This window comes from Crinia signifera, chromosome 12 (genome assembly GCF_055691185.1).
Source record: "Crinia signifera chromosome 12, ASM5569118v1, whole genome shotgun sequence".
Classification (NCBI taxonomy): Eukaryota; Metazoa; Chordata; class Amphibia; order Anura; family Myobatrachidae; genus Crinia; species Crinia signifera.
In genome coordinates, this window is record NC_139228.1 from 78,555,969 (window position 1) to 78,565,209 (window position 9,241).

Consider the following 9,241-nt stretch of genomic DNA (forward strand, 5'->3'; position numbering starts at 1 on the left):
ATTTTGGGTTTTACTAAACAGGCCATATATATATATTTAGATGTTTTGTTTTCTTAACATAAAATTCAGGGTTTTTTTGTTTTGTTTTTATCCTATTTGACATCATCAGTGTTTAAAGAAGATTGAAACATTGGATCACATGGTAACCATGTCACATGACTCAATCCTGTTCACTAGGCAGCATAAATTCACTGCCTATTGAACAGGTAAATGCTGCCCCACCAAATGCATGCCACCCACCTTACCCACCTTACACTTACATATCTGCTCAGAGGCGGCCGCACAGAGGAAAAATCATTTGGTGATCGCACACCATTCAATGAGTTTTCCTCCCTTTGTGGATAATAGTTAAGCCCCATACACATGGTGCGATTTCAGAAATAATCACGGTCATTGTGAGGCCAAAGTAAGTAGCAACAGGGACATTACCCTCTAGGCACCTCCTCCATGAAGCGCTAGTCGTGCTAGAGTCTATTCTCACTGATAAAAATGGATATTTAACTGAGCAAGGATTGCGGCTTCTTACACAGGGTATGTGCCCTAAAATTACAAGATAGAGATGGTGACAGCAGAACCAGTTGGAATTTACAACTATGCAGGACTGGTAACTATAATATTGCTATTGCCTCTGGAGAAACTTTTAAATGATTGAAATGCTATGTGTTTTATGTTGTTTGTCTTGTCTTCTTAAAGTGACAGCTATATCTTTCTGTTGCTGTCACCGTCTCTATCCTCCAAGGTACGTCACTTGCGTTGAGTTCATGAGATTTATTTTACCAGATAAGAATGAAATTAACACCCTCTTCATCAACCTTCTCGTTAGTGATCAAGAGATTCATTTCAAAATTCTTTTGAGGGGGCCCAAGCAAACCAAGCACTTCAGTCAGAAAATGTTCAGTACCTGTCACTGAAGTGCTTGATTTGTTAAACTATGTTTGTCCTTTTCTTAGCTAACTTTTCTAATTGTCTCAAATTTGGAGACATATTTGGTTCAGTTGTTAACACTTTGAAAAGAAAAACACTAAGGGTGAAATGTAATAGGATGAGAGAATCAGAAAGTGAGAGATTTGGTTAGAATTTTTTTTTTTTTTTAAAGGGGCAATCTCTTTTTACTCGTCAAACATTCATTCTCAGCTTACGCATTGTCGACCCTTTGATCCACACCCAAACTGGTTTTGCAGTGTAAATGATTGCTGCTTTAAAAAAAATCTGGAGATTTCTTAACAGATCTCTCACTTTCTGATTCTCTCGCCCTATTACATTTAACCCAAAGAATGTAAAACTGTCCCCTATGTCAAGGACTACTCTTATTTGCAGTTTAGATGAATTTGAAACATCCTAAGGCACCAAGCACGGTTATTCCCTCGCAGTGAGCATATGCTTACAGTATATTCACTTTGATTCAGTTTAATGCTTTATTTACTTGTTATAATTTATTTTATTACCGTTAATGGGCATTATTCAGAACTTAACATCAGAATTTAAAGTTACAGTATAGTAGCAGAAAAAAAGTTTAAACCCACTACAGGTTTTGCTAGAGCTGCTCTTTAATTAAGAAGCAAACAGCTTGTTAATGAGAACTGTTTAACGAATGAACCGAAAAAAAAATAGTCCCCTGTGTAAAATCATTTCTTTTCACACGTTATAATCCAAGGGTATATAAGGTGGGGTTAGATGACTTGGCACTTACTCTAGCAAAAGTGCAAGAGTCAAAGCCATACAAAACCTCTTCTACAACATTTTGGACAAGGACATTTAGCTGTTTGCAATAAATCCCAAGCAAATGTTAACCATTTAATGGTATTAGTAATAATATAACGTGTATGCATAAAATAAATTCAGACGTTCCTTAAGGTAAACTTTTCTTTATATACTGTATATACATTCTTATATTCATTAAGTATATACTAATTGTTAAAATGTAAATGAGTGTTTTGCTTGCAAGTTACAGTATATTTATGTAGCTCAGGAAACTTGTACCTCTGCAGTTGCTGTGACACTACACATCGCAACATGTCCTGCCACAATTCTGCTTTTAGGGGCTGCTAATACTGTGGCAGGTCATGCTGGGAAGTGTAGTTCCAAAGCACCTGGAGTGCCACAGGATTGTCTATCTCTAATACTGCTTTCACGTTGCCTAAAGGTTTAAGACCCGGTATTTCGAAACAGAATTCAAAACGGGTCTGAGCCACTAAACCCCTTTCACACTGCAGGTGAAAACCGTTATAAATTGCATGTAAGTACCATTCACACATTTAACCCGTTTAACCCCCAAGGAACATGTTTAAAGCCATAGAAATAGAGCTTTTCACATTGCATAAAAAACGGCTCTGAAACGGGTCGGACCCTGCTTTTAACCGTTTAAGAAATACCAGTAAAAGGCAAAAAAAAATGTCAATATACCATTTAAGAGCTGCAGTGTGAAAGGGGTATAATATACCTGATAAAAAGATATACATTATATTCAAAAGCAACAAATATGTGTGTGTTCTCCTCTATAGAAAAAAATGTCAATTACTATTTAGTTATCACAAGTAGTTTTGGTGAATGTAGTTAAAACACAGACTAATAGCAGCTGCCAGAAATATATGTCACAGATGTCATGGTAATAGAACACACACACACACACACACACACACACACACACAGTCCCATGCATCGCTATCACCTGACTAGACACTAGACAGTGTGAATAGAGATAAAGCAGAGAGAGAGATACAGTATCAACCATCAGCTCCTAACTACCATACTGTATTTCATACACAGTCTGTAAATGGCAGGAACAGCTTGGTCTGTACTTTATCTCTATTTTTCTTTATCTTTTTTTTTTTCTATTAATGGAGCAATCGCTATTCGCAAGCTGAGACTAGCCACAACAAGATGAGCATGGCTACATCTGTATAATATATATGCCAGTACTTGTGGTGGGAATATGTACTCTAAGTTATTCTTTTGTAAGCTTTCATAAGATCTTCAAGCAGTTTACCAAAACAATCCATACAAAACAATGAATACATTTTTAAAAGAACCCGGTAGGGTGACGGCATCGTCTGGCATGGAGGGAAGGACAGGGGGGCTGGGGGGAGCGGGGGCCATGCTGCATTGAGCAGCATTCTTCTCATTCTGAGATTGTACATTTTGAGTGTATAGTAAATATTGCATAGAATAATCACATAGCACACTCAAAATCGATAGCCCAGTTCAAACCGTGTATAGACAGCAATAGACTTTAACCCTTTCAGGTCCAACATCTAGTCAGGCTCAGCAGCCCTAGCGCTAGTAGCAGTTCCAATGCTGAGCCACTTTACAATAAGAACATCAACATTCAATGTACTGTAGACCATTTTTTTTTATAAAAAAAAAAATGGTACTTGTTTCCTAGCACGGCCACAATCGCGGCCATCGGGTGTAATTTTTAGTGGCCTGCGACGCGACCGACGCGATGCCCACGATTTTTCCATTGAAATGCATTGAAAACAGTGAAAATCGCGTCGGTCGGGTCGTATGCGGCCAAAAATGCTTAAATGGTCCACACGCGATGGCCGCGATTTCCCCATAGGGAACAATGTTAAATGGCTAACTTTACCCCCGATGACCGCGATTTCCCATAGGAAACAATGTTAAATGGGTCAATTTACCCAAATCATCATAGGGAACAATGGTAAATGGGCCAGAAACCCCCAAAAACACCCCTGAACATTGACATGTCCCCCCAAAAGTATTTCACGCCACCCCGCGATCAACGTGAACCCGAAGAGTGGCGAGCGCAGCGAGCCCACGAGGGGCGGCGGTAAGCGTCCTCCGACCTTTTCATACCCCCACTATCCACGTCGGCGTGGAGTTGAGAACAGAATAGTGTGGCGAGCGCAGCGAGCCACCGAGCCCGAAGCGTGGCGAGCGCAGCGAGCCCCGCGAGGGGACGCGGATACCTTCACAGGTAAACGCGTCCCTTCGCGGGCTTCACAGGTATCAGCGTCCCCTCGCTGTACTCGCTGCACTCGCCACACTATTCTATTCTCAACTCCACGCCGACGTGGATAGTGGGGGTATGAAAAGGTCGGAGGACGCGTACCGCCGCCCCGCGCGGGCTCGCTGCGCTCGCCACGCTTCGGGTTCACGTTGATCGCGGGGTGGCGTAAACTACTTTTCGGGGGACATTTCAATGTTCAGGGGTGTTTTTGGGCCATTTACCATTGTTCCTATGATAATTTGGTTAAATTGAGCCATTTCACATTGTTTCCTATGGGAAATCGTGGTCATCGCGGGTAAATTGAGGCATTTAACATTGGTCTCTATGGGGAAATCGCGGCCATCGCGTCTGGCCCATCGCACCCGATTTTTTAGTGCATGCGATGGCCGCGATGCCCCCGATTTTACACCCGATGACCACGATCATGATCGTTGTGGCCGTGCTAGATAACAAGTACCAAAAAAATTACATTTAATTTAAACATTTTAACCAGACTGTTTGAATTGCAAATAAAAAAATCTGACTGCAAAAGGTTAATCTCAGGTAAAAAGTGTATAAACAGTGTATGCAGTACTGTAAGTGTGACTACGGGGTTGGTGCAGCAAGCAGTGAATAGGCTGGACAAGTAGACCATAGAAACTAATTAGCTGTTCATAGCTGTGGTCTCGGCTCCCCTCTGGCTCCTACTGCTAATGAAAACTGACCATCACAAAATGTCCGCCCCCATAGAGCAGACAGTTTTTGAGGCGTGGGCTTCCTCTAGCATCCTTAAAAACGGTCTGCTATTAGGGGGCAGCCATTTTGTGATGGTCCATTTTCATTAGCAGCAGGAGCCAGATGGGAGCCGGGACCGCAGACAAGATCTGCGGGTCCCTGCCACAGAAGTGGCATGCGGAGAGGTAAGGAGGAGGGGGGGGGGTGTTAGCTTTACTTGGGGGGAGTTAACTTTACTTGGGGGGGCTGACGATATTTTCAGTAGAGGGGCACACATCAAGTAGTTACGCTACCGCATGTGTGAGCCATGGGCGCAAACACAGACTCCGAAAGCCTGTGCCCGCAAGGTGCTTGTTGTTTGAATGACACCCTGCCGGCGTTTGGGGGTGTGACACCGACATTTTCTGTGTGATTCCCAGGAAACGCAGGCGTTCCCTGGGCGGTCGGTATGGATTGCCACAGGTGTCATCAGCGACCTCCTTCTCCACAGGGCATTCACAGATCAAAGTGAGTCCTGACTGTGCGCACAGAGGTGTGGTAGTGTGGGGGGGCATCTATTCAGCAAGACGGAGGCTACCTGCTATCTGTGCTATGAGCACTTGCAGCCCAGCAAGAAAGCATGAATCGGGCCCTAGGTGACCTTCGGTGTGCTACAGGAATGTGCTCCATACATAAAATAGTTTGTATTATCCTCTCTACCACACTGATCATACAAATGGAGCAGCTCTCAATGGACATGCTACTGGTGATGGAATCACCAATCAGCGCCCCACACCGGCCGATGGAAGGTGGCTTGTGCGCCTGTTCCATTGGAGCCCGCCAATGTTCTCCATCGGTCTGTGGCAGCTCCCCGTAGCCCCCCCCCCCCCCCCCCCGAGCAGCCCCCCACAACTCACCCTGTCTTCCCCCACTCCCTGTCCATCTCCCTGAAGCAGAGACGGGCAGCGAAGCCACTCCCTGCCGTTTTGATGATGGGGATGCGTGAGTGTGTAAGCCTGCGCTAGCTCAGGACATCTGTCAATCATGCAGGCTGGCTGACAGACACTCCATCTGTATATTGCATTTTTGTTAAATGAGTTAACTGTCAAATTAATATTCTAAGCAGACAACAAGACGATTTTTGCAATAACCAATTAAATGTGGAGAAGCTTTTCAGACACCTATTGATTACATAGCCAATACTTTGCATATATATAATAACATATATTAGGCGCATCCGATAAGGATATTGTAATTTATTGCATACAGTACTAATCATGGAACCTGACTTTTTCCTCCAAGGAAAAAAAAAATTGTGCGCAAAATGGCGGAAACTAACAAAACTGTGGTAAACAGTTTTGTTTTGTTGGCTTTTGCTGATTTGCACCAATTCCAGAACCTACTTGTCTTTATTTTTCTACTGACCTACGTTACATCAATCATGGGGAACATGACGATTATTGTCCTTGTTAGTAAGCAACCTTCTCTTCATACCGTCATGTATTTTTTTATATGTGTGTTCTCTGTTTTAGAGCTTATATTTGTTTCTGTCACTGTCCCAAAACTATTAGCCAATCTGATTGCGGGTAATAATATTATTTCCTTCGTGGAATGCTTTACCCAAATGTATATGTTCCTTTCCTCTGGATCATCTGAATGTTTTCTCCTTGTAACAATGGTCTTTGACCGACATTTGGCTATAAATAATCCTTTGCACTACTCAGCTATAATGACGCCTGCCCTTTGTATTGAGCTCGTCGTGGTACCATTGATCCTTGGATTTGGCCTAATTTTAGTCCCTGTGGTCATCACAGCATACTTGGACTTCTGTGGCCCCAATAAGATCAACCACTTCTTCTGTGACTTGGCTCCAGTGCAGGACTTGTCATGTTCCGATCCCTTCATTAGCAACATATCTACAATTATAGTCACAATATTAATTGTTATTATTCCTTTTTTAATCATTTTAGGACTCTATGTTCATATAATTATAACTGTTTCCAAGATCAAAAGTAACACAGGAAAACAGAAAGCCTTTTCCACATGTTCATCTCATCTCATAGTAGGTGGCTTATATTATAGTACAGGCATCATTGTGTACGCCAAACCTAAGGGAAATCAATATGACAAATATCTTGCTTTTACGTACACATTAATCACACCTATGGTTAACCCTTTTATTTATACATTTAGGAACAGAGATGTTAAGAAGGCATTCAGGAATTCAATAAAAAACCTAATAAAACCAGCTCCATTATAAATTGCGGGTCTTATTAAACAGACACACACATATCTATCTATCTATCTATCTATCTATCTATCTATCTATCTATCTATCTATCTATCTATATATATATATATATATATATATATATATATATATATATATATACAGGCAGGGGTGAGAACCGGCACTACAGGACTTAGCTGAAACCAATACAAGTAACGTGCCCAAGTGCCAGCTATAAGGGCCTTCCAGCCCCTTGTAGATACAGAAGAAAGAATGAGCACTCAGGGACTCCCGTCAGGGTGAAAAGTGGATTGGTTTATTCAGTCAGGTGGTCAACGTTTCGGGGTCTCCCCCGTCGTCAGGACAGTATCACGCCATTGTATTTGTCCTGACGACGGGGGAGACCCCGAAACGTTGACCACCTGACTGAATAAACCAGTCCACTTTTCACCCTGACGGGAGTCCCTGAGTGCCCATTCTTTCTTCTGTATATATATATATATATATATATATATATATACATATATATATATATATAATGTAGCGTGGAAAAGCAGCGGCACTCTGAGGCTTGGACAAGGTGCAAATATGGTGAAAATTTATTGAACACTTGTCTACATGTTTCGGGGAATTTCACCCCTTCTTCAGGACAACCACACTGTGATACAAACGTGAAATAAATACCCCATGCTGAACTTTCCCTGCCCGCCGGCTTTCCCACGTCTACCTAGCCGCCTCCCTGCATCTTCGTGTTCTCCGTGTCCTGCAGGCGGAAGTGTATAGTTGACCCCAGCGGTTGCCAGGGAGACGTAGGGACTCTCACTCCCTCGTCACTCCTGCCGCCGCCTCACGTCAACATGCTTCCTGCCTGTCAGCTCGGGAGTTACCGTACCCATACAGGTGGTAGCTATGGCAAACCCGCCAGCCCCTGTAATACATAAAAGTACAAACAATTTTATAGACTCATAAATACATAAAAACAACGTTCTGCTTACTGGTTTACCTAGTGATAATAGTGAATCATATGTACAGTATACAGTGAAAGTGACATAGTGTGTGCAAATAACTTCACATTGCTTGCATATCAAAAACGAACAACATTGGGTGAAACATTAAAAACATGAAAAATGTAAAAAAATCATGCAGCACAGATTCATACTGGATAACCACATTGTAATCTATCATATCAGTGGTGCTGAGTCCATTACGGGCATTGCCCTTCACAGACCCCCACTAGTAAAGTGCAAAAATAGTGCCATTTACGTGTAAAAAGTGACATTTAGGAGCCCTTTACAGGACATTGTGGTTTTAAGCATGATGTGCTGTATATAAAACATTTTGTGGTGAATTCACCGCTATATGTAGGTGCAAACATTAGAGATTAAAAAAGTGTTCTTCTCTCAGTTGAGGGTAATCATGTCTATGAATATTTTGGGTCGATGACCCTGCATATCTATTCTAATCTGTTTTACCAGTAGTCACCTGATAAGCCAATTAATCAAAGAACATGGAGCTATTTGGGTCACAAAACTTTCTGTATTATGTCATGTAGAAATATCTGGTCTGCTTAAATGTCCACAAGTACCACTAATGACTGTATTAAAAACATTTTGTGTTATCCAGACATGTTACAGAAAATTGATAAGGCCCAAGGTCTCATTCAGACCCTTGGGCTTCAAGGTTTCCAATCTAAAGATCCATTTGGATTCGAGTTGTAACAATGCCCTGCCCCGGAGGCAGGAAAAATTGTTACATCATTATTCACAAAACCTACCGACCGCAACATGTTGTTGCGGTATGATAGTCACCACCCACGGGCAGCTGTCCGGGGCCTACCCTTTTCGCAGTTCATCCGAGTATGCCGCACTAACAGTGAACAGGCCACTCGAGATCTCCAATTACAGGAGATGCTCAACAAATTTAAAGAGAGGGGTTACCCTGCAAAGGCACTTGAACAAGCGTTAGCAAGAGCCATAAAAAAGAGCAGGGCGGAACTAGTAGCCCAGGGACAGAAGAAGAAAAAAACTAACATATTCCCTTGGGTAAACCAGTATAACAGCAACAGCGCCAGGGCAACCAACAGGGCCAAAGAATTATGGCCCATTGTAACTACAGACCCGGAGTTGCAGTTCCTTAAAAACACCCGCCTTATGCCTTGTCATACCAGAGGCCGCAACATTAAAGACCTAGTGGTGAAAACTGACATTTCACAATTCAAGAAAAACATCTCAAAGTCCAGTTTTCTAGGCAGATGCAATGGTTGTTTCAAGTGTCTGGGGTGCCGAACATGTGGATACATGGCCACCGGAGACACCATCTTACACCCCCATTCGGGGAAAAGATTGAAA

The 9,241-nt window shown here is 42.4% G+C and overlaps 1 protein-coding gene across 1 annotated transcript; it reads left to right on the plus strand.

Moving 5' to 3' along the window:
* The first annotated feature begins 5,987 nt into the window (after positions 1-5,987).
* On the plus strand, positions 5,988-6,923 carry LOC146049580 (olfactory receptor 11L1-like). Its single transcript, XM_083166103.1, has one exon. It carries the CDS (start codon positions 5,988-5,990, stop codon positions 6,921-6,923), a length of 936 nt encoding a protein of 311 aa, XP_083022229.1.
* The last annotated feature ends 2,318 nt before the right edge of the window (positions 6,924-9,241 follow it).